Source organism: Achroia grisella, unplaced genomic scaffold, assembly GCF_030625045.1.
Source record: "Achroia grisella isolate CSIRO2021 unplaced genomic scaffold, CSIRO_AGI_Agris_v1 utg1174, whole genome shotgun sequence".
NCBI classification, from domain to species: Eukaryota; Metazoa; Arthropoda; class Insecta; order Lepidoptera; family Pyralidae; genus Achroia; species Achroia grisella.
Genome location: NW_026712590.1, coordinates 982,290 through 1,008,846, shown reverse-complemented (window position 1 = coordinate 1,008,846; position 26,557 = coordinate 982,290). Strand labels below are relative to the sequence as shown.

Below are 26,557 nucleotides of genomic sequence, written 5' to 3'. Positions count from 1 at the left end.
TCCGGTCAAGGCACGGACCTTTTAGGATTCTCCAAGCCCGAGGGTAAACCAATTTCTGCAAATAAATACCTGCTTATCCCTTTTCATTGAATAATTATTTTAGAAACATCAGCGAGATATGTTTGTCGGTTTATTTGTTGTAAAAAGTGTACGTTAGTAAGATTACATTTGTTTCAGTGTGCAAAAACTGATCTTATATATAAAATTCTCGTGTCATAATTTTAGCTACCATACTCTTCCGAAACGGCTTGAGTGATTTTTATGAAATTTTATATATATATTGAGTAGGTCTGGGAATCGGCTATTATCTACTTTTCATACCCCTAAGTGATAAAGTTATCCACCCCAATTTTTTTTTATTCTTTGGATAATAAGTTATTTTTTTTTATAATGTGGCATTAAGAAATGCATACAACCATAAATTTTCACCCTTCTACCATTAACCCCTATTTTAATAGCGATTTTAATATGGCAAAACAACGTTTGCGGGTTCAGTTAGTAATTATACAATTGCATCAAAATAAAAAACAATGATAATTATAAAATAAATACTATACCTTTACGATTGTTATCTTAGACGGAGTAGACGTAGATTATCAATTGTCGACGTAAAAGAAATAGTAAAAACTCCGCTAGGTCGGTTACATCAAATTGGTTGATTATCTAATTAAATAGCTCGCGTGCTGAATGACTATCACTATTTAGTATAAATAAATAGGTACTTAATTATTAATTGACCATAACTAAAAGTTATAATAGAGTTGTACTGAATATGATATTGAAAGTATCTATAATACCTATTCGTATGATTGGCCGATTTCGTCCGCCGCCCTGTTCGATCGCCCTTGCATCGCATCGTCTCGAATCGATCCGTCGAGTACTCGATTATACGGAGCTATATCCGAGACAATACAATTATGTTGGGACGATTTATTTCTACGGATTTTTCCAACTACGTATTGGAAAACGATGCCTGAAACAGTTGTGTTCAAATTACTTTTTTCGTTCCTAAATCTAGCATGTTTCGAAACGTTAGACCTTTATTTTAAGATGTTAAGTAGATTTATTATAAGAGATTTGACTGACTCTCCGATGACGGAAACACGCCTTATAAACCATGAACCGAAACCGTGAGAGAGAAGAAGAATCGTTTATGCTATGTTAAGTTTAAATAAACCAAGCGAAATTAGGTTAGATATATAAAATGTTGTGTTCTATAACGATTTAGAATGGACAATAACTGTCCCATCTGGGACAAAAGGCGTAACGATATATGATTACGTTAGCGTTTTCACGCGACTTAACAACTATATTCCAGATTTTGCCAAACTGAAGAGCAAACGTCACTACATAAACTATGTGGTTGTAACCTGTACTTTATCCTCAGGAGATAAAAACCATAGTTCCTAAGAATATCCATTTCACAGCGAGCACAAAGCAGGTCGCAGTGCTATAAGTCTTTGCACCGAAAAAGAGCCGAAAACCCTCAATAAAAAAATTTAAAAATCCACGTGACTTCGTTTGCTTTTTAAGATGAAAGACAGCCTATGTCCGTCCTCGTGATACTATTTGTAATCACAAAATGCTTTCAGCTATTTATGTTAAACAGTGGCAAACAGACAGAATGACAGACTTTTACATTTATAATATGAGTATGGATTTAAAGACAATAAAATCGTATTCAATTATAATATAAATTAACGTGTTAAATAATTCCTACACTTTCTCTCTCTTTAAATATTTCGAAATGATTCTGAAAATGACGCGCCCCGAGTCAGTGGGAAATTCATGTGCGCAAACATTAAACAGAGCGGAAAATGTAAGTGTACCCAATCAATTATTTCGTTAAAAATACAAAAGGTTTATAGTCACATCGAAATTGTATTACTTTTCAACCAACCTCAAAAAAATATACTCTTAATTCCACTATAATTTTTATGTAAAGCTGTGCCTGAAATTTTATACAGAATATTTTTAATAAAAATGTTACCACATTTTGAGATTCCCGAATGGAATTGATTCATAAAGTCGCGGATTTTAATAAATAATCATTACTATAGTTATATATTTATAACAAGATAATAATATAATTCTTGAACAGCGTATTGCTGTTATCATATCATGTCATATCATATGGATATCACGTTATCATGTGAGCCACGCAGACGACTTTGTGCAAAGTTTGCCTCGGTTAATAATAATATCCCTGAACAGTTCACAAAGCACAATATAGTTTCAAGGTAAGCAGAGTTTGTGTTATGGGTATTAGATAGATGTATAACTACTTAGATATTTTTTTTGTAAATACATACATAATATAAATAAAAAATACCCAGATCAATACAATCCATCATATACTCATGATTATAAATGTTTGTATTGTGCGAGGAATCAAACCTGTGACCGCGAGTAAAGTGGTGTACTAAACAAAAAGACCATCGAGGCCGTCAAAATACAATTATATTGTTTATTTGTAATTCTTTATTATACAAAATATTAACAGACACATATGACTAAAAAAAAATGGCGGACTTATCCCAAAAGAGGGATTTCTTCCAGTCAACCTTTGAGTGACTGAAGGGCATTGTGGAGTGGTGGATACAGATACAATAAAAAATATATTTTATTATTTAAAAAAATCGGTCGTCAAAATAAATTTGATGGTATCATTTTATTGCGCATACATTATCAGATACGTTATGTAATTATAGCAAACCAAACTAAAACTAAAAGAACAAATTGATATCTACATATTATACATAATATATATTCGATTTTGGGTGTGTTACACAAACAAAACAAGTATTTCCATTAATGTCGTAAATAAACAAGAATATATAACCCAGTGAATACCAATAGCGACCTGTCAATCACATAGTGGATGTGTGTCTTCCGGCTTCCCAGAAACAAAGACGCCATTTTCCAATTTATCCATTTTGTGCAGTCAAGGATTTCAACTATATGTTGATATTACGTTGACTTTGTACCTTATCAACTGACTTCAGAAAGGGGAACATTACAATTATATTTTGCTTGTTTGTTTATATCATGTCGTTTACATATTATTCATTGTGATCGGTGGTCTAGCGGTTTAGCATACCGCTTTACGTCCGATGTCGCGGGTTCGATTCATCGCACGGTATAATATGTATGTATTTACAAAAAACATGTATCTATGTATTTATTATCTGTTTAAACTCCAACAAACCGATTTCAATCTCATTATTAAGAATAACTCAAAAATTTCTCATCATATATCGAAAATTTCATTTCGGAACTATATATAAAGTGCTAACTTCTAAATAACAAGGATTTACCTCCTCCTTTTTTAAAAGTTGGTTGTAAATACAATCAATTTAATAATAATAATACTACTAATATAATATAAAAAAAATAGCATATTTAAAACAAAAATGTGGTAACAAAAAGCCGGCCTTATTGTTCAAAGCAATTTCTTGCTGACTACATGAACAACAATTTAAATTTATATATGCGTTGGTACTCGTAATTAAAACGTTAGGCCTATTAGGATTATTATGTTTGTCTATTTATTCTATAACAAACAAAATATTGTAATCATCGAAATCCACACTCGGTACAATAATCGGTAAAATACAAACAAAAAATAACTATAGTGGAACTTAACTTTTTTAACTTTTTTTTAAATCAATTGAGTAATTAAAAGACCTAATACGTTATGTGTATATAAACCACGAACACATGAAGGGGCAAGATAATTATAAGAAAAAACAACGTCAGCATGTCTGAGGCAGTAGGTGATGTGTACTAATCAGTTTTTGATTGGATTTCCACCCCGTGACACACCACTCGGCGGCATATAACCTTTATTTTAATTACTTTCGGGTAACATCGGGTTTGATCCGATTGATGAGTAATTTTTACGATCGCATATTGGGTTGTAAAATTGAGGAGAATAAATGAGTTGATAATAATATTTCAGGATATCACACAGCGCCATCTAGTCTCAATCTAATTAACAGATACTAGACAACTGATACAAAGACTTTTTTGTAAATACATACATACATACATAGATAACATCCAGGCGGATACAAGCAATCATAATCATGAATACAAATGTTTGTACCGTGCGAGGTTCGATCCCGCGACTATCGGAGCAAGTCTAGGTACTAAACTGATACCACCTAGGCTTAATACTGTGTATATTAGTGATATCACTATTGTGAAGTATAATTTTCTTTTTTATAATTACTTGTGTAAAAAATACAATTACAATTTTAGATTTTATTTAAAAAATAATTTTGGAACGTTTTTTATATTTGATATATACAGATACAGAAATATATATACAAAATACTGGTAATAAAATAGAATTAGGTATAATAATAAAACAAGAAACACAATACGTTGGAAAGTGCATAAAAATCGTTACAATGAATTTTTTACTGACCTTCTGAATTAATTTGAAACTTTCTCTCTTTTAATTATACTTACAATAAATACTTATTATTTAAGTTAACGTTTTTGAAAATACTTATTTTTATAATTCTAAATTGACTGTTATTTTTGAAACTAATTGGTGATGTTATACTAGTCTTTATATTATACTTGAATAGAGTGGACTAAAAATATTTCAAAACTGATGAAGCATGGTTATGAATTTTATTCATGACTTTTTGACTTTTTCTTTAATATTACTATAGATTATTTGTCTTAACAGGAAAACACGTGTGGACAGACCTTTACAAAATTGGTGAGAAAGTAAGGAACTCCCTTAATAGTGATATAAGGCTGTAAGATAGACTTTAGTTCGCCCATGGGAGGATAGATCACGCAGTACTTACTTACTGTAAAAAACTTGTACCACCAACATATCTCCGATAAGTTAGGACACGGTCGAAATTCTTTTTTTTGTATCTATTTTCAAACAAATATTTATTTATTTACCATGCGGTCTTTATTTCTTTATAATTTTATATTTTGTTTCATCAAAAAGTCATAGTCATATAGCTGCTCGATAAATGAAATACCTATGAAAAAATAATACAGGAACGCTATAATAGAAATATAGAAATTTCATAGCTTCTAAATTGTAAAGTTTTATAAAATAAATAATGCAGTTTTGATGAGAAATTCATTTTTAAAGTCTCTTAAAACTCTGTTCTTCAGCTCTAAATATTCTATTCAAGTGAAAATATGTACATGTAGAATTTTCAGTTAATAATTTCGAACTGTAACTTCTTTCGGCTGACCATAAAAGATTCGCGATAAAGCTTCATGATTATTGATTAAGCCGTTAAAACGCGAGAGTGTAACAGACTAATCAATATCTTTTCGAGTTTACAAAGTTAATTACGATGATTTTATGATACATTCAAATTTTGTACCCAAACTTGAACAACTTAACAATCTACTGTGCACGGTTTTACAGTTTGTAACAGATAAAAGTGGTGTAATAAAGATAGCATAGACAACCGCTCCGTAGGCCGTAGCACCAAAGCTCCGTAGCACATAGCTACGAAGTCTCGTAGACGTTTAGATGCGACATTTATGTTTCACCTACTACATCTCGGCGTTCCTTTTTATCGTAAAAATGTCGAGTATAATAAAAATATACAGTGTGTAAAAGAAATTGAAATGGCGCGAAAGGGTTGTAGGTGATATGGAAAAAGTTTTGCTTTCTTTATCTATACATGTAGTCAAATATTGGTTATTCTAATTTCAAACAGATAATGTATATTAATATATACAAAAGAGAGTTAAATAAGAGCCGAGAAGGCTAAGAAGTTAATAATAATTACTCAGGACAATTCACAGAACGCCATATGATATGGATATTAAACAATTGATAGACTTACTTATGTACATTTTTTTGTAAATACTAATACACATAGTATACATAGAAAACACCGAGATCTATAGAAATAATCATTCTCAGGAATACAAATATTTATTGTGCAAGGAATCGAACTCGCAATCGTCGGAAGTATTCCATCGAGACCGTTTAATATTTGCATTTAGACCGAAAGTGATTAGAAATTAGTAACAAGGAATAATAATTTTAAATTTAAATATAAATAAATTAGTAACAAATAATTAGGAAAATATATTTTAAGATCCTGCGGGAGTGGGACAAGATCTCTTATTTGAGATTGATATGTTAGCTTGTCACAAAAAATATTAATTTATTATCGCTAGCCAAACACGCGCCTTTGTACCTGCATAACTTTTTTTATTTATAACCGATTGGAATAAAATAAACATAAACATTTAAGTAAATTTTATCACAATATAGTTGTGAAAATTGCACCTGAATCGGTTAAGTTGTTTTCAATAATGCCCAAACCCACAGAAAAACAAAGAAATATTCTAATAATTATTGTATTGGGTTCTATAAAGCAGATAAAGTCCCCATTAATTTATTATTATTTTCTTACATATCTTTTATGTATATAAATAAATGTATTTTTAGTTAAGAAACTTAGAAACAAGAAATTGTTCTTACTTGGTAAATTTTCAAACGTCTAAATATTTAATATGAAACTTTTAATACCTGGAAACACATACTGATTGTAGGTCCTATAAGACATTCTATTGTATTACTTTAACGTACAGTACATATCAGGCACTAAGTTTGTCCTATAATTATCAATACGCAGAAGTGTCTCAGCTAATATACTAATATTATAATTGCAAAAGTGAGTTTTAGTTTTCGCTACGCTTTATTTCTAAACCACTGAATTGATTATGTTGAATTTTGGACTATAATTCACTTAATCATCAATTCAACTTACTACTACTTACCGTCGAGTAGCCGTAATACAATTATATTGAAAATAAAATATAAATTGGTCAAATTCAATCGGAATGACAGTTTGTATGGGAACTTCATAAATTTCTCAAGTCTAAAGTCTTGAGTAAATCTAAATTATTGAAGGTTTGCGTCAGGTCTTCATATCTAAATGACCTCAGAATTAGAACATGAAAGTAACTGACCGGTATACTTTTATTTTGATTTACTATTTATACTTTTTATACAGGAAACTTCAGGCCGTTTAAGGGGCTATGGAGAATACATGCTTATAGTTTTGGTATAAGACAAACTTCTTACAATTGGTCCCGGGCCCATCGTATGGCAGAGAGGGAAGTCCAAGCAATTCCCGGACTTGTGAGCCTGGTGTATGTTTAAGGGCCTTTTGATTGAAACCATTGTAGGATCCATAACAGAACTAAAGCATTTTAGGCGAAACAATTGTTAAGCAGAAGACACAAGTTCTTAACCAGTGCGTGTTACTGGTAACTGGCAAAGTAATTGGATATTGGTTGTTACATATTAGAGCTGAAAGTCGACTCAAAACTAGCTATGGAGTCGGCTGTACTTGTAGATTTGCTCTGTAATCGAATCAGCTGTAAGAACTGTTGAAAAACTAAATTGTCTAAATTTCTTAGTACAAAGAATTGGCGAGCTGATGGGAAAGAAACTAAAGTTTGTGTTATATTTAAAGAATTAACGAAAAAAGGGTGGATAGTAACAACAAAATAATGTAACAGGCAAAAGTAGTTATCCTGATTTCATATGGTCCCTAATTACTAAGAGTAATGAACTGAAATATATTACAAGTAGAAGAACACAAATGACTTGGGACCTTTTCGTTCGCTAGTCACAAGGGGTGTAAATGATTGAAATCGTAATTATGATTAACTTAAATATCTAAATCCGAGAGACGGCGACGGTAGGTTTTCCGTCTGTCCCGTTTGATTCTATATGGGGTATATTCTGTACTGCGAATTGTATGACACTAGTTGTGGTTACCATAATGCCGACATTTAACACCTCTGACTACCACCAACTGAAATAACAGTCGTGAAGGTATAAGAAAATATTAACAATATTAATATTATATACAATATTACCTTACACATTAACAATAATTTCTTATGGTTACAATACAAGGAAGTCATCAAGAGTAGAATCCGTAGCTATATTTCAATGAATGTGTTGATCATATCATTTAATATTGCGCTACGAAGTTCGTGGAAGTTTAAAATTAATAAGACGTTCTTCTTATGTGAAAGTTATTATTACAAGTACTTGGTTAATATTTTAATTCTCAATTTCCCCGCAACATTCCGTTGCTTGCAGGATTACAGTACAATTTCCATTTTAAATTCTACTTGAAATTTTAATAAGAGAGAATGTTGCGCGTACTTTGTTGATACCTGTACAGTGTTCCCGCCATTTAACCCGCCCGTATGTGGTTTCCCGCGCTTTCCGACAGGACACGTTTATTTTTAAATTCAACAAGCCTCTATTCGAGCACCTTTTTTTCGAGAGCAAATAAAAACTTTTTGTTGATAGTTAATTGTAGAAATTGCAAGTTACCAGGTTATCATGAGCAAGTAGGTCATACATTCACCCGGCATTAGCTACTCGTACCTCGATTCGTATCTATTAAACTTCGTTCCATTTAATCCAACACACATACACAGACAACATAACACTGGCACACAAAATAATTTTAATAAGCAATAAAAAATAAACTATTGTCGACGGTATGCATGATATTACGGTTTAAAAAAAATCAAAAAGCGCACGCGCGATCCTTTGCGCGCCATCCGTGCTTGTCTCTCGACCGCCGCGATGATACTAACGTAGTAGTAGACCTGGAAAGGCTTTAGCTGCCCCAATACTCCCCCTTACACCCGCTTGCACCCCTTTGAGCCCACGGCCGTGGCCACTACTTCAAAAGCAGAACATCTCAAGAGACTTGGCTTTTACGTTCAATTTTCTCATTTCTAATTGTCCGTTTATAAAGTCTATTTTTTAATGTAGATGCGAATAATTTTCACACGGTAAGATTGTACTTTGGAAACGCAAATGCAAGTTGTCCCTCAAACCAGTAGGTTACATATCTCAAAATTAGATTAAACTATTTTCAACTTAATGTGAGTGTGGCAAGAGTTATTTTTCTACCTGCATACAAAACTGAGGTGTATAAAATAGTTTATGTGTATGTGCGTATACAAATGTCCGAATTCGATTACGATGTAATTGTTATGTACCGCGGGTTAATAATGGTTCTTATATGGTTAATTGTAAGAGACATATTCGTATATCAAAACCAAATATTTGTAATATTATGTTTAGTGTCCCACAGTTTGTAAACTAATAAAACAGCGAAATTGTCACATTCCGATTAAAACTCTATTAAAATCATTTATTTGTTTTACAATAATTTCATAGTATTATAAAAATGTAAGTTTTATTCTGGATATCTGAAAAATATATATATATATTTTATTATTACTGTACGTTACATTTCGTTATGACTTAGTGGTTCTCGTAATTCACTATAAATTTATTAGTAGCGATGTATTTTTTTTACATTTTTTTATATTTAAAATTTTCAAATATCACTACTTCGTTATACTATTTCTATAAATTATATATAATTATACAAAATTTATTTTGTAAAGTTTTTGCATCTCAGATTCAGGCGCATCACGATTGTGGCATGTAAAAATGTAAATAAATATTTACCATATTTGCCTGCATAATAAATAAAACTATTAATTAATTCATTTATATTTTTACTTCGTTTTTATATAAATGTTTCATTATAACTCTAAGAGTTACAGTGATATATATATAGGTAATCATTATTAACTTCTCGTTACGATTTGCTACCCAGTATCACGTAGCAACGACAGTATAGCAGGCCATATTAATATATATATATATACTATACTACATATAACTTTGCCCATTCTTTATTATATTAAATAAAAAAAAATATTGATCGTCACTTCTTGAAGCAAAAGTAACCTACTTTGTAACCGACTTCAATAAAGGAGGAGGTCCTGTATTCGACTAATTTTTATTTTTTAACATGAAACGAATTTGATGCATTTTTTTAATTTGCCCTAAATTACACTTAAGTTTGAGTTACGCTATATAAAAATGTTTTTGTATCATAAAAATTGATCATATAGTTTCGGAGTTTATCTCCAACAAACATTCTGAAGCAAAATTTTAATATGTGTATATATATTGTAGTACCTATAACTAAAGAATTTCCTTTCGCCTTCTGTCTCTCTTACTCTCTATATACTGCACACCTAATTTAAAATCATCATGAATTTGGTTTATGCTTTTTTAAAGTACAGGGAACAAACGAGCTTTCGGCTCACCTGATAGTTAGTGATTTCTGCCGCATATGAGCACCGGCCTTTTAAGAAGGATAATGTACTTTTCTTGAAGGTATATATGGTTGTGCGTGCCAAAAAGTTTATCGAAAAACGCAAAATGGACGACCGTCATTCATCTAGATGATCAAGATTTTAGTTTCTGGCGAGCAGTGCGATGGTGAAATTCAGCAGCTGGTAATCCGAACAGTTCCTCAGAACACAATATATGCGGTAGAAAATACACAGAGATGCAATGTCTTGCCAATATCAAGCCAATGGATCGAGTCTATCACAAAGACGTTGATTATATTTCTTTTTCTCTATTTCATGATACTTTATTCTGTGCCCTAAACAATTATTATATTTTTTCAACTTCAAAGAGTTCCATTACAAATAGGCAGAGTCATAACAAATAAGTTTCCCCGAAACTTTGTCAGAGTTTTTTCAAGTTAAAATACGTTGACATTCGGAAAATTGTTGATCTGAACAATACTTGAAACAACATGAAGTTATTCATTCCACTTCTAAACGTCTTTGGGCCGTAATATCAAAGGGTCATCATGTAAAGTTTCACGAAAATTGGTTCAGTAGTTTGCCGCGAGTTCGTGCTCCTAATAGGGTTTTCATTTTTAATGGGGCCCAAGAAAGGTTGGTGCTGAGGTCATGTCCTTGAGCCCAGGCCTCATCTAATGCTTGTTAGAATTCACGGAAGGTTTATTTACTATTTGTTACTTACCATATTGTTTATAAACTACTACAACTGCAAATTTAATATACTTAAATATATATGAATTGTATAGTACATCATAAATCTTTACATATAATAGAATCGTTAAATCATGCCTGAGCTGCCATTTTTAAGTAAAACATTTAAAAACAAACTGACAGTTTTCACTTTGTAACGTTTTACCATTTCATTATATCGCGCGCTTAATAAATTAACTGTGTATATAAACTTTAAAATCTCAAATTTTACAAAACACACTTTAAAGATTTAGCATTAAAGTTTAGTTTCAAATATTTTATATGCAGTATTAAGCATATGATGTGTAATAGATGAAGAAGGTACAAATTATCGTTTAAAAGATGATTTGTAACAGAAATATGATCGTTCTGGACTTGCATTTACAGAAACCGAGCTGTCACCGCAGAGTACCGTTTATTTAGAGAAAATAGGTCAAGTTAGTTACAAGTTATATAACCGCCGACCTAAAAACAAGAGCCTTACAAGATTGAAGCATTTGCCTGTCTGTCTGTACCGTCGTAGCATCTAAATTAGGTCGATTTCAATGCATTTCTGTTTTCATAAGATCAATTATTTCCGCAAATGTTAAAAGAAAAGAATTTCAATGTATTGAAATTATTTTCTTCTACCATTTGTATATGTGATACGCCTATGATTGCGTCTACGTAAACAATTCAAGTAGTATATTTTTCGATTTACGCTGACTTTTCTATTTCTTTGGTGAAACATTGTACTTTATATACTTATATTTGACGACCTCAGTAGCCTAGCAGTTTAGCACAACGTCTTACTTCCGATGGTCGCGGGTTCGCTTCCTCGTATGGTACAAACATTTGTATTCATGAGTACGATTGTTTGTATCGGTCTGGGTGTTTTCTATGTATAATATATATTTACATAAAAAAATATTTAGTATTTAGTATATCTATCTCTATAATAAAATTTATTTATTTAGATGATGACGCTTAATATTTTATTTTTAGTGGATTCATAGTGAATAGGTGTCAAACAGACAGATACACTTTCGTATTTATAATAGTATATAGTATAGTATGGACGATCAGTATAAGCGTATCAGTGAATTGCATAATGCTCTCAAACGAATTTAAAAATAAAGTAGGCCAGTTATTTTCCAATACAGATTTAAATAGTTCTAACAATCAATAACGGGTTACGTTACTTAATCATTTTGGCGAATACTAAATTCAAGAAGATGAAAATATTCTTGAATTTAGCATTAGAAAACAAAAGAATGTTTTCAGATTGGTTAAATAGTTTTATTGTATCGTCTATTCAAAGGTGACAAGTCAGTTGTAAAAATGGAAATCTCTAAGGAAATACCTTTTATATATTTTTATTACAACAATGAACAAAACTAGTTTGTTTTAAAAATACTATAGTAGTACTAAGAGTACGATAGTTCAACGACATGATACTGTTTGTAAATTAATCGCGACTAAGAAATTTTCAAAGAAATTTTATAGGATATGTTTTTATTAATCTTTTATCAAATAACTTCTAAATTAAATAATCAGTTCATGAGGTTGAACTCGATATCAATGCTCGCTGTCTGGGTCACTTGTTTTCAATTGCTGTGCAATAAAATTGACCTTAATTTAAAGTGACTCACGAGTTATATTTCAATGAAGATTTAATTAAAGAAATATTTTACCCATATTAAAAAAAACATAAATCTACAACAATTTTTGTTTTTTTTTCTATAAACTATCGTGTTTTTTCGTTATGATCTATTCTTTTTAAATATTAATAAAAGATATATGTAACAAAACACTAATAATTGTACAACAGTATAGTTTGTATATCTATTAAAAAAAATACTTGATTTATATTTTCGCTATGTATGCTCGTCATTGTATTAATTTTGAAATGTATTAACACTTGTTAATATAATAATACAGATTATGTCACTCTGGCATTATGCCAGAGTAGATATATTTTAAACTGTGAAAGAATTTTTCAAATTGCCATCTTTTCATTCAAATTATCATCATTTCTACAACAATATTCCTTAACACAAAACCCGCTTTCTCTTTATAATATTAGTATGGATTTAGAAATTATAAAAGTTATTATCATTACCGTATGTCCGCGGGTAATAAAAAAGCTTACCCAAATTATATTTACAGTAAAAAGGGTATTGTTACGTACTTTATATCGCTTGTGTTCATTAAGCCGTAATTTACATACCGAGTCAAAGTTGACTTTTGTGTGAAATGAGTCCTTTATTTCCTACAATGCAGAGATATTTTGTACGAGAAATGTAATTATAAACTAATAGATTTGGTCCACAGAAACATCAACAATTAAAAATTGTAATAATGAATATGAACATAAAAATACAATATACATTTAATACTCACATGGATATTATGTTTATAAACATAATATCGATCCATCTCTGCTCCATATATTATATTATCAATAAGTCACTATGGAAGAGATGCCTTTTTTAGTAATTGACCTTGGCATAGCCTTGAATGTTTCATTCGCTGTTAAAACTCTTAATGGTAACAACTCCTGCAGCAGCCATTAAATCTCATAATGATAACAGATAAGAGATGTTACGGTTATCTGATCCTTCCATTTCCATCAGGTGGTCTGGCTTTCATTTTTTTTACAGAATAATTCATATATTACTTGAGATTAGGCCAAGGTCAGTAGTAACACACTAACATTTTTGTAAATACATAATACACATATCACCCCGACCAATACAAACAATGATACTCATTAATACAATGATTGAATGTACGAATCGAATTTGCGACCATTGAACGTAAGACGGTATGCTAAACCGCTAGACCACAGAGGCTGTCAACTGCTTTATACCATTCAAGTTACCTAAAACATCTCTGTAACCACACACCTCGTAAGTTATAAAACAATAATTAATATTCAAATAGATATTACATTTTTAAAGTTCCCATATGCTCCTTTTAATACATTATCTATAAGTTATTATTGAAGCGCCTTATTAGTAATAGGCCTTACAAGGAGCATGGCCTTGCATGATTGATATAAAGAAAAGAAGAGAAATAGTATTGGTATACAATGCAACAGGTATGAAAATAATATAAACGATATTGTTATAATAATCTGGACAACAAATATATTCTACAAGCAAGTTATAACAATGTTCGTAACTTCATGCCGAGTCCCATGAGGATAGGCAGAAGCGCGGTATATTAGTTAGTTTATTTAAGCCTGTGTTTTGAAGTTTCACAAAGCAGAATATTAGTACAGGTTTTTTTCTATGGTGTTGGTTTATTACTTTTCATTATATATAACAATGTAACTAATACTAGAGAACTCGTTTATTTGAATGCGTTAATCTCCGAAATTAACAGGCGGATCAGAAATAAAAACATTAACTAAATAATTTAATTTATAAGTATAATTAAAAGCTTGAAGACTAAAAGTTTCGTCAATTAGGAGCTTAATAACAAAAAAAGAGAACGTTAAGTGAATACGAGGTTATAACACAGATTAGTGTTGTTATTTTTTTAATGAACTGTAAATGCGTGAATCTGTAAATCTCTTATATGAAAATAAAGAAATACTAATATGACGTTTACATTTGAAATATACATACAATAAAATATATGATCCAAGCCAATGGTGTTCACCATTGATATGTATAAATTTTGATGGCAACTAAAGTTCTTTTATTTTATAGTAACCTAGCTACTAGGCTCGGCTACGAAATTATGTACAGGTATTATACACAAATTTTTTCCTCTTGAATGAACTATCTAAGGCTAATAACTATTAAAACCCGTTGCGTACTTTAAAAGATCTAAGCGAACAGACAGCCGAAGCGACTTAATTTTATACTATATAAATTTTTCAAAATTTTCACAGACTGCATGAAGTCTGATAAATATGGCGGTCAGAATCCATCTAAATTGTGTTAAATTGTATACTTAGTTGAATTTTTAATTATACCTCCAAGTTGACATGTAATTTATTTTTTAAGGAACAGACCTATTTTTAGTATTTAGGTGTATTAAATGAAAACTTCATAATGAAGTATTATTGAAGGAAGCATAGAAGGTAAGGAAAGGAGGAAAGAGGAAGGTCAAAACTCAGTTATAACCACAGAAAAAGTCTTACAACTTACGTGAAGACAAGCACTATAAGGAGAAATTTGGAGTCGTATTATGTCAACATATAAAAAGAATAACAGAAAATAAAACATAAGCTTATGGGAAGTGGCAAGAACTCCACAGATAAAAGCTTGAATTATAGATAAAAGAATGAAGTTAAAAATACTAATATTTATTTATATATTTTTTAATTCTATAAACATTAGATGTGTGTTCTATAGATAGACGTATAAAATAAATAGTAATAAAGAGTTATTAAAACTTTTTCAGTTTAGAAAGCAATAGTATCATAAGATTTCCAGACGGCTCCCAGACATTTCAACCCTATAGATCCCTTAGTTATTAATAACCACTATCCCGAACAAATTACCATATTTTACCCAAAACATATTTTATTAACTTGAAAAAATATTTTACATGAGGTATTCCTGACAGGTAATACGACGACTGAAGGAAGGAGGGGTTTCTTCTTTCTTACCTTCAATTAGTAACCTTAAAAATTAAAAAATTACCTACAGTTATTATATAAACGACAGAACATTAGTATCACGGATGTCATGCATAATATCTTAGTACTCTGAAATGCCAACTTCTGTGTATCACGGATATCATACGATTATGTGATATCGTGATACCGCTTACCGTCAGGTGGGCCGTTACCTTGTTTGTTATTAGAGATTACTCCGACGTTTCGATAACAAAGGCCAACCTGTATCCTCAACATAAAAAAAGACCAGTACCATTGTGTAGGTCTGTTATTATTATTTTCATGGAAGTCACGTGACGTTGTTGAATGCACAGTCGACACGCATAGGTGTTGGGTGACTTGTATGAAAGTTGTGGGCACACCGAGATGTCGATGATATTTATTAAATGTGTTGTAGATTGTGAAAACTAGGAATAAAGTAATTGAAAAGGGCTCTTTTACATTTGGTAAAAAAAACAACGACAGGTATTTCTTGTCTTTCTTAAAAAAAAAATAGAAATTATACATTATTCATTATTTACTCAAAAAAAATTTGCCCGTTTCTGTTAAATCAGTTCATTATCCAACAAAACAACTAATCTCTAAATTTTAATTAACAGTTATAAAGCAGTAAATTAGTTTTACTTAAACATTGTACTTCCTGCCTCATTTCTTCGAAAAAACAATATTGTTTACTGAAATAAGTAAATATTTCTAACTGACTCTTCTGATATGGACACACTGATAACGAACTAAAGTAATCGGAGAGATGACAGTAGGCTTGCCCCTGTTGTTAGAGTCAGGTGTTATATTTAGCATGTTCGTTGACAGTTGACAGTACGTCGGAAAACTCTATCCGGGATAACAACTACAGCGCACTCGTGAGTTTAATAACATTTATAAGTAAATATTCTCGGTGTGTCCCTCACTTTAGTAGCGTGATTGTTAAAAGAAACTAGCCTTATTATAAGTAGCGGAGTTTTAAAACTTCTATTTTTCACCGAGTACCGAATGTTGTACATGTAAACCACACAGTTACAACACAACAACGATTTTTGTATTAAACACACATCACACATGCATAATTTTGGGGATTGGAACCTATTTAGACGAGTTATCGTTATCATAACTACATTCTACATTACATATGAAAGTTCTTTATATGTTTGTCATGGAACTTATACAATTTGGATTTAGATCTAACAAAAACGTATGTGAAATCTTTTAGAAGATTGTAGAGATTTCACTGGTATACCTCTCGCTCCCACTTCGACCGCATATAAATTTATTCATTTATCATATTGACTTACAAAAAAACAAAATTATTCTTCTTTATAATTTTTTTTAAATAACACTAGACAATTATTATGGCATCATCTAGTCCTACGGTAAGTAGAACTTGAAAAATAGGATAGCATACATCTCAATTTATATTCGCAATATTATTTTATTCAAGAACCTTAGCCATAGCAACACTTGACTGAGTCTGCTAGTTGTAATACAAATACTTGATGTATATTTTTTGTAAATACATACATAATATAATATAATATAATATAATATAATATAATATAATATAATATAATATAATATAATATAATATAATATAATATAATATAATATAATATAATATAATATAATATAATATAATATAATATAATATAATATAATAAAACAACCAGACGGATACAGACAATCATATTCATGACTATAAATGTTTGCACTGTACGAGAAATCGAATCCGCGTCCATTGAAAGTAAAGCGGTATGCTAAACCGCTAGACCAACGAGGTCGTCAATATTAGTTTAGACAAATGCTAGTTTTATCTATTTAATTAGAGTAATATGTCAAAGTGGCTCGTATATGGTCGCCCTAAAGGCCCCGAGACAGAGGGTGTTTACATCAACTGTAATGACCGACGGTCACCCTCGGTCGCAGATTTAGATAAGGTTCCGTTTAAATAGTTAATTTGCTTTCGCGGAGTTTAAATTGAGGATAATTCGCTTTTAAATTTTAGAATTATAGGCCTCCTATTTAACTGACATGTTTATAATGACTATTAACAATTAGTTTGATTTTAAACTTCCAGATTAATTAACTCGCTCTAAAGTTTTAATATTAAATTAACGTTTGCTTTGTTTGTAGAATAATTTTATTGTCTACTATCGAGTGAAATATACTTTGAGTATTATTAATATAACTTGGCACGAGGAGACTGTGCACTCGTCTCTGAGATTTATTTGGTTTGTTATTGGCGTTGCCATCACCACAGAGCTAGTCAACAATGTAAATTGAGAAAGTTTTTAGGTGTCGGCCAGATTTGAACAAACAACAATTCTTAATATCCAAATTGACAACGCTACTGCCCACCCCATATTATCTAACAGCCGTATAGTATTTTGTAATATTATTTCTATTTCTTAGAATTATTATGTAATACGTTTACTAACTAGCAACGATAATTGTCAAGATAATTGATAATCTTATAGCGAGAGTCCTAATCAATATCTCAAGGGGCTCCAACTAGACAGTATCAAAGGCGTTGGCTCTTGGTACCGATCGCGTTATGAGGAGATTCCTCTCTTAATTCACCTGTTGGTACTCTGCTCTTTCTGGAGGAATATAAAACCACCCGCTTGTAAGAACGGTATACGCGGGTGAAACAAGGGGATGGTGATGAGATGACCATAATATACGGTCAGTTAGCCATCATGGCGAATCATCATCAATCGAAATCTCTTTCATTGATAGCAATGGACCCTGTGGCTTCTTACTTAGAATCCCATGCCCCTCTACTTTGGGTACTGGTCCCCTACTGACGATGTGTTATATGTTTTATATTGGTAATGTTTAACGAGTTTGTAATTTCGTAATATATCTAGACCCAACTTAAGTTATAGACAACTGATACAAATTTGTACATAGATATTTTTTTTGTAAATACATATATATCATACATAGAAACCCAAACACCAACACCCAGACCGATGAAGTCGCTGGCGGAAGAATAAAAAAAAATAGAGAAAAACTAAATTTAATTCTAAAATGCGGGAATTGAAATACTGACTCATCGCAGGTGTCTTTCTCGGTAGCGCACCTTCTTGCGTCATGCTTGGTGGTCCGATCCGATCGCCGTTGAGGATGTATCGTAATACTTTCTAGGTATCTACTATAACAACCGTTTCGTTTTTATAAATAATGATATCTATTTTTTAAAACCATTCAAATAATAAATAATCAATAAAGAAATTATTGTTGTTACTATCTACTTTTATTTCAGTTTTTTTCTAATATTAATACTAACGACGTGCCCCGATTTCGCAAGCCTGCAATTATTGTACAGTACTTAATTTTTTTAACATTAGTTTAGTACTTTACGTTACTCGTTTATAAAAAACGAGTTTATAAAATCGTAATTGCTAATTCCCTGCAATAATATAGTTTTTTTCTTTTTATACACTAAAAATAGTTATTTCTAACCAATTTATCATTTAGAAGGCATGAAAGTAAGAACTGCAACTAAATCATTACATGACGCATGCAATAGATCGCTATCAACACAACCCTCGCTGTAACTCATCAGTTTTCAGAAAAACTATAAAAAGACCTTCGTTAGGGTTATTATCGATGCTTGAGGGTGATAAAGTAAAAATAGTAATTACTAGACTAGTACCTACTAATACTTTTCTATTATTTAATAATACCTGTGTAATACCAAGAAATAATTAGACGTAGGTATATCTAATAATTATGATAATATAATCTCAGGACAATTCACACATCGCCATCTAGACCCAACTTAAGCTAGCTAAAGCTTGTGTTTTGGGTACTAGACAACTGATACAAATTTGTACATAGATATTTTTTTTGTAAATACATATACATATATCATACATAGAAAACACCCAGACCGATACAAACAATCATACTCATGAATACAAATGTTTGTGCCATGCGAGGAATCGAACCCGCGACCATCGGTAGTAGGGCGGTGTGCTAAACCGCTAGACCACCGAGGCCGTCAGATATATCTAATATTGTGTGTATTTACAAGTGTTTAAGTTAAGTAAGTATTTCCAAAAGTTACCTAGTATATAACACAAGCTTATTTTAGCTTAGCTTGGAACAAGATGGCTCTGCGTGTATTGTCCAGGGTTATCATTATTATTAAATACCATACAATCTAAATGTGTATTGAATGTTTTTTCTATTTTATTATTTTATTGAATTAGTGCTAATCGGTAGTTTGTATTCACACAAACTTAAATTGTAAGTAAGAATAAATTATTCAAAAGAGCAACACACAAGTTTCTTGCTTGTTCTTCTTGTGATGAGACAGCATTCTGAATGAGCGGTAGATTAAAAAAAAATGTTATGACAATTCAAAAGTGCTTCAATGTAAGTTTATTTGAATAAATGATTTTCTATTCTATTCTAAACTACAGTAATAACCGATTACCAAATACACCACTACGTTATGAGCCGTATTGATTTACACAATACGATGTTTATTTTAGGAATCTATAAATACGCGACACCATTCTACTATACCGTCGGACGGTAGCGTAACCTGTAACATTTTACACCGCATTACTGTTAACCTCCCCGGATTTGATTTCCAATAGAAATCGTATGAAAATGAAGCTATAAGACTAGCAGTTCTCATATGGGGCGAAGGGATTCTTAATAACGTATATTAGTTGTCTAGCAACGTTCCCTATCAGGTCTAGCTCCACGCGGTCTCCTATGGAAGCCTTCGTGTTTTTACCTTGTTTTTTTTATAAGTTACGCCTTTATTGTCTATAAACTGAAGGTCCATGCCTTTTTTTTGCATTTTGTTTATTCAGTCCATTCGTTTATTTCTTGCTTTGCTTGTTCCGTGAAAATATGTGTTGTCTTCCCACAGGTTATCAATTAATTAATTAGATTAATTTTTTTCCTAGTTGATACAATTCGATGGATAATTTTAACTACTTGTAGTACATTATTTATACTATTAACGGGTATTAACATGAATAATTTTATGGCAAATAACTACCTGGTACAGATATTTAGGTGTCTCGTCCTCACTATTTGATAGTGACGGGATACTGATATTTGTGAAAGAATTTGTTAATATTGTCACTCAAATGTTAACTAATGTCCGGCCTGAAACTACCAAGATAAGAAGAAAACACCACGCGATCCTTCTTGGATATCTTTAACAACTAACTGACCTGGTTTCGTGCGTATACTAGTGCCCAGCCAAGGTATATCGTTGGCGTAGACAGGTGCACGAATCATTATCTTTGAAGAACTCACCAGCGTATACTGTTGTTGGCAGATGCACCATTCCATATGCCGAGTAGACATTTGTTTTCTTGTTCTCTGAAGGAATTTACTATATGGCATTGATTAACATGACATACATTTATGTTACGCCATTATACTAGATTGAAACCTTTACTGTTGGTTTTCTAAATTAAAAAAAATCCATTCTTCTTCGACTTCAGTTTTTTTTTAACTTTGGGGAGAAACAAGTTTTTAGTTCATCTTCACCAGTCGTGCGTTGTCTTCATTTTAAGAAGGTATAAGCTCTTTTCAATATCGTATCGTTACGGAAACATCATTGCTGGAAGGTGATTCCAGATTATGCTTGTGCGTGGAAAAAAATTCAGTTGCGAAATCTAGTTTTAGTCGGATACTAGACAACTACTTTCATAACAATACTTGCTTAATATACTTGAATGTACTCAGTGCAAACAACGGGCAACCCGACGCAGTTAATTTTACATATTCATCTGTTTTCTTTGTACAAGCGTTATTCAACATTCCAACACAATAGCAATATTATTTCTTTTCAAAGTAAATCTAGTGGAAAAGTAGTATTTGTTTATTCTATATTATGCAACACATTATAAGATGTGAGTTGTTTGAATCTATAACATACAGCTTTTATCGTGGAGGTATTAATACATCTATTGGCAAACGTAGCGTAGGACGCCCCGTAGCAAGGTGGAGCGACGATATAGGTAGGGCTACTGGTTGAAGACGATCTCCAGCCCTTTTCGCAAAGTGGGGCGCCTTGGGAGAGACCTATATCCAGCAGTTCGTTGATAATGATGATGATTAATAACTCTATTTAAAACTAAATTGACATTTGTTAATCTCAATAAAACTTCAAAAGGTGAAAAAATATTAAAAAATTCCAAGGAAAGAACTAAAAGACAAGAGTTCCATTTTCCCATACAAATTATTTATAGGTAGGTTTCAAACATAGATTATTTCAAAGATAATTCAAAAAGAACTGCTCAGATATTGATCAAACTTATATGGGATCATATGAATGGCACCAGATCTCAAATAAAAAGAATTGTCAAATCCTTCCTGTAGGAACAAATTCTAATTATATCTAAAAATAAACATAAATTGAGAACCTCGTCCTTTTTTAATGTAATTTAAAATTACGGTTTGGAGTTCCTATAATATAGCATTATGCTGATTGGGAGTAGGTCAATGCTTCGGTAGGTTTCCCAACTGTAACTAATCAAATATCACAGGTTAAAAAAATACAATACATACAGAATAATAAGTAGATATGATAAAAGCGTTTATATCTGCATTGACATTAAATAAGAATGATAAAGATTATTAAAAATATAACAGTATTTTTGGAAAGATTATAACAATGACTAATGTTCTCCACATTAGTAAATGTAAGTACCTACAGCTAATGTTATAAATGTGAAAGTGTCTGTCTATCGGTCTCTTTACCGTTTAAACGGCTGAACGGATTTTAATTAAATATGACATTTAGATAAATAGATGACTTCAGGATAACGGACATAGACTCCTTTTTGTCCAAAAAAGAGATCAAAGTTGCGGGTAGCATCTATCATTAATAATTAAACTACATAATTTTATTCACTAATTATATTTATAATGAAATATAAACCATTCCAAAACTTTTCTAAATTTTTACTCATTATAATTTTTAGTGAGCTGCACATTTTATTTTATTTTAATTTCTAGAAACTAAATTATTTATTATACGCTTATATTCGTTTCTTTTTTATTCGTCGACTGTCCATCCCAACAGCCATGATGTGCAGATGGCTTAGACAGTCCTTCCATCTAAGGACGTTATCTTTAAATGATTTATTTTATTAATAGATAATATAAAACAACAAGTTTTTTTCTTTATTATTTTGCACAGTTGTATAGAATTTCTGGTCTTTATAAATTACTCTCAAAATTACTAATTCCAACACCACTGTCAGTATCTAGTAGATGACAATCTTCAAACTCATTCCGTTTCTCCTCACCCTTTCCAAAATTGTTTTTACACAAAAAATCAGTTTCACATACAAACTCGTTTCTACCGTCTTCCATTATAGCTTCATCAAAACTAGAATCCCTAAACCTTTTCTCATTTTCATTGTGATAACTCTGATATCTTTCTATACCAAAATCTGGTGATATAGTTTGACCCTCATTTACCGTTTCCTTACATAAAATATCTACAGTTTCTATAGTAGCTGCTTGTAAACTTGAGTTTGCTATTTCATTAAAATTTACACGGCTTTCATTCTTTACATCATATTTCAGTTCAGTTATTTCAATATTATCTCTTGGTTCTATTAAAGGCTTTAAGTTCAATAGATTAAAGTTTGGTATCATTCTTGAATCCCATGGTGGTTGCTGCACGGCCTCAGTAGTCTCTAAATCAAGTTGAACTTCTTCTCCAATTTTCTTGAATGTGCCAAAATTGTATTGAAGGGGTATGGAAAATGAGGGGAAGTCACCTTGTGGGTTTTGTTTAGTTGGTAGCGCTTGTATATGGATGGCCGGTGCAGCTTGTTTCTTCGCATAACTGTTTTGTGTGGTCTCAGATATATTTATCATTTGTGTAGACGATACTGTAAATAATAAATATATCAAGAATAATAATGATAAAGATTTTAATAAATCTTATCAATACTTACTTAGTCACTTTAGATTTTATTACAGTGAAATGGAAAGCATAAACATACTAAAAGATATGAATTATGACGCGACCTAGAACAATTACAACTTTTTAGTTATAAGTTATAATTCTCAATAGATACAAGGTAATGCCAATAGTGTGTAAAACATTGTCCTCAATTTACGACAATTAGAATAATTAGCCTTTATTCTTCTTTAGATATACAATGCACAAACCAACCAGGTATAGTGATGAAATCTCTCATCTCAAGCGCCAATGCAGATGGAGATCTTTCGTCAGGAGACCGACCCCGCGGGGGATAGGTATCAGATCCTAATTTCTGTTGTTTACGCCATTTAGCCCTCCGGTTTTGGAACCATACCTGAAATTGAAATGAAAGCAAGTATAGCCCAGATAGTAAAACTCCAAGATACGAAAATCGAATTCTAACCAAAACGGAATTTACTATACTCATATGAGAAGTGTGATAATGGAGTAAATATGTTATTAGAATTCTTAAGTAAAATTGAGTGAAAAACAAAGTACGTCCAAGTGTAAGAAAAAGAAAAGTGGAATTCAAATTCTACAGCTATATATTGCATTGATAACCGTCTGGCTATCTATGCAATAGTAAATCAATATCTTTCTCTTACGGAAAGAGAATGGGATGTGACATTAGAAATCAAATCTTATGTCAAAATGCCGGTAGATAATTGAAGATTGTAATTCTTCACCAAGTCTACATGTCCGAGAGACTTCCACGATATTGTAAAGAATAATACATTTATTGTATTTTTATTATTACCTGAACTCTGGCCTCAGTCAGATCAATTCTCATGGCAAGTTCTTCTCTGAAGAAGACATCAGGATAATGGGTCTTGTGGAAGGCAGCCTCCAGTTGCTCCAACTGTACATTTGAAAATGTTGTCCTAAAACAATGTAATTATATTAAATTACACTAACTTGTATATTGGAAACGTACAAACAGATAAGCTAAAAAATAGAAGGATACCATTCTGTTTCCAAGAGGATCATGCTTTAATCCTTAGTATCCGTTTTGGAATGTACATATAAGGTCAATTTCAATAAACAAAATAATAATTATTATCTTACTTTACCTACTTATTTCATTTCGGTCGTTACTGAGAGCTATTATTGTAAACCAAAATCAATGGTTTGTCTACTATTGCCTATACTACTAGTATCAATTCATTGATTACCGTTATCGTGGACACATGCATCATTCTATATTGTAAAAAAACCTAATGCTTAAGGTATCATGCCTCTTACATCACTGCTTCTAAAGAAATCTATGAATTCATGTAACAATTACTTACCTATACCTTCTTTGTTTCCTCTTCGGTAAGTCGCTTTTAGTACCTAAAATATTGGTAGACATTTGATAAGTTTTTTTGTAATCATCAACAATCTTATAGACATAGCTCGATAAATATTGCTTTAAAAATACAAAGATTAGTTGGTTATACAGACATTAACATTATATGTACCGTAGAAAAAGACATAGACACAAGTATCTAGTAAGCAATACTGTTATTGTGATAAGGTGTTCCCCGAGTTTACTGTGAAGGTACATGCTATTGGATATATATAAGAAATATCTTATCAACCGATTTTAATCCTAATGTTAGCTAATGCACTCTTTTTACGGTAGGTCTGGAATAATAATATAAGCTATAGTATATTAGGTACCTACTTTAATACTTTAGCTAAGTTTAGAGATGTATTGTGTTTTATGTTATTGTTAGTTTTATATTAATATGTAGATATTTTTTATTAAGTATTTACAGATCGCACACTTAGTACAATACGAAAAATAACATATTTTTGAAATTAGATTTTAAAGTAAAATCTTTACAGTGGATTTTCCAAAGTTGCTTCTTAATTAAATATGAAAACAATGACTAACTTGATTTCGGTGAATATTCTTCATCATCCTCAAACTGTTGGTGTTCTGCTTCTTCCGAGGGTTCAGTGGTTATATAACTCTCGTCGGTGTCTGTCCGTTCACATAAAACTGAAGCTGGTCCTAAACTGTATACGAATAAAAAGATTTAGGTATGTTAAAATATTTAGTAAGTAGATAGGTTCTAATGAATTCGTACAATAAACAAACATACATTATAAAAAAGTTTTCCTCATATATAAAAGAACTTTTTTTGCTATATGTAATCGTAATGACAAACAACCTGACAGGCCACCTGATAAGCGGGTATGCTGCTATGCTGTGATATTCATAGCACTACTGCTATGGATATCACGTTATCATTTGACATCCGTGATGACTAATGCGTTGCTATTCTGGAGACTAAATTGTAGGTAGTGAAATGAGAGAGAGGCATGGGCCTCTTATCCCGTAATTTCACTGCCTATCTGCAGGCTACAATTGAAATGCAGCTTACAGAGCTATCAGTTTGGCAGTTGAAATAGTTGAGACTAATAGACCTATAAAGACGACTTTTTTGCATTGTATATCTAAATATATGTATTTTTTTCGTTTATTAAATTCTAGGCTGACAAGATAATTCGGTTTGTATAAATTCACTGTACGCATAAACTTAATTTTTATTTCGAACTATTCTAATGCTGTTGGCCGCAGCTGACCTTTATAACTTCACTGAACTAAAGACACTCCAAACCCGCGGACGGACTTATGGAGCGGCTGAATTCAGTTTGTGTTACTATATATAAGGCTTCAGAAATAGAGGTCGCAACTAAACAAAATCAAAGTATCGTATTACCCATTAAAAAGATTTGGTATGTTGTAACAGAAACTAGTGGTTGGTGATACGTCATCATTCAGTATGGTCGCCGAATCGAAGCCAGACGTAGTAGCTCCAACTTCCCTCCCGTCCAAAGATTCCTCCATCCTGAAATGTTATTTCAAGAGTGTTCTTATATATCCACCGACGTCTGTATTAATTGTCCTTCTTCAAATTTAACCTTCACGGCTGTTATCCCAGGTGGAAAAGTCAAAGGCTTTTTCAGCTGTCAACGGCGTAGAGAATAAAACAGTTTTTTTAATGGGTGATAATGGTTCACTCGCCTGCATTTAAGCTGGCCAGGTACCAGTGGAGGATGATAAG

General features: G+C 31.6%; 1 protein-coding gene across 1 annotated transcript; it reads right to left on the bottom strand.

The window, feature by feature from the left end:
* Nucleotides 1-22,723: 22,723 nt before the first annotated feature.
* Nucleotides 22,724-26,340, bottom strand: LOC131851944 (homeobox protein Hox-B2a-like). The gene is made up of 6 exons (XM_059202506.1): nucleotides 26,213-26,340; nucleotides 25,381-25,505; nucleotides 24,791-24,833; nucleotides 24,259-24,382; nucleotides 23,694-23,835; nucleotides 22,724-23,406 (listed from the first exon to the last, which is right to left on the bottom strand). The coding sequence occupies exons 1-6, from the start codon at nucleotides 26,338-26,340 to the stop codon at nucleotides 22,724-22,726; spliced, it is 1,245 nt and encodes a 414-aa protein (XP_059058489.1).
* Between the last annotated feature and the right edge of the window lie 217 nt (nucleotides 26,341-26,557).

Coding starts and splice junctions, on each gene's coding strand:
- LOC131851944 (XM_059202506.1), bottom strand. CDS start 26,340: ATGGAGGAATCTTTGGACGGGAGGGAAGTTGGAGCTACTACGTCTGGC. Junction 23,836..24,258: donor TGACTGAGGCCAGAGTTCAG/GTAATAATAAAA, acceptor TTTCAATTTCAG/GTATGGTTCCAAAACCGGAG. Junction 23,407..23,693: donor AGATTTCATCACTATACCTG/GTTGGTTTGTGC, acceptor TATTATTTACAG/TATCGTCTACACAAATGATA.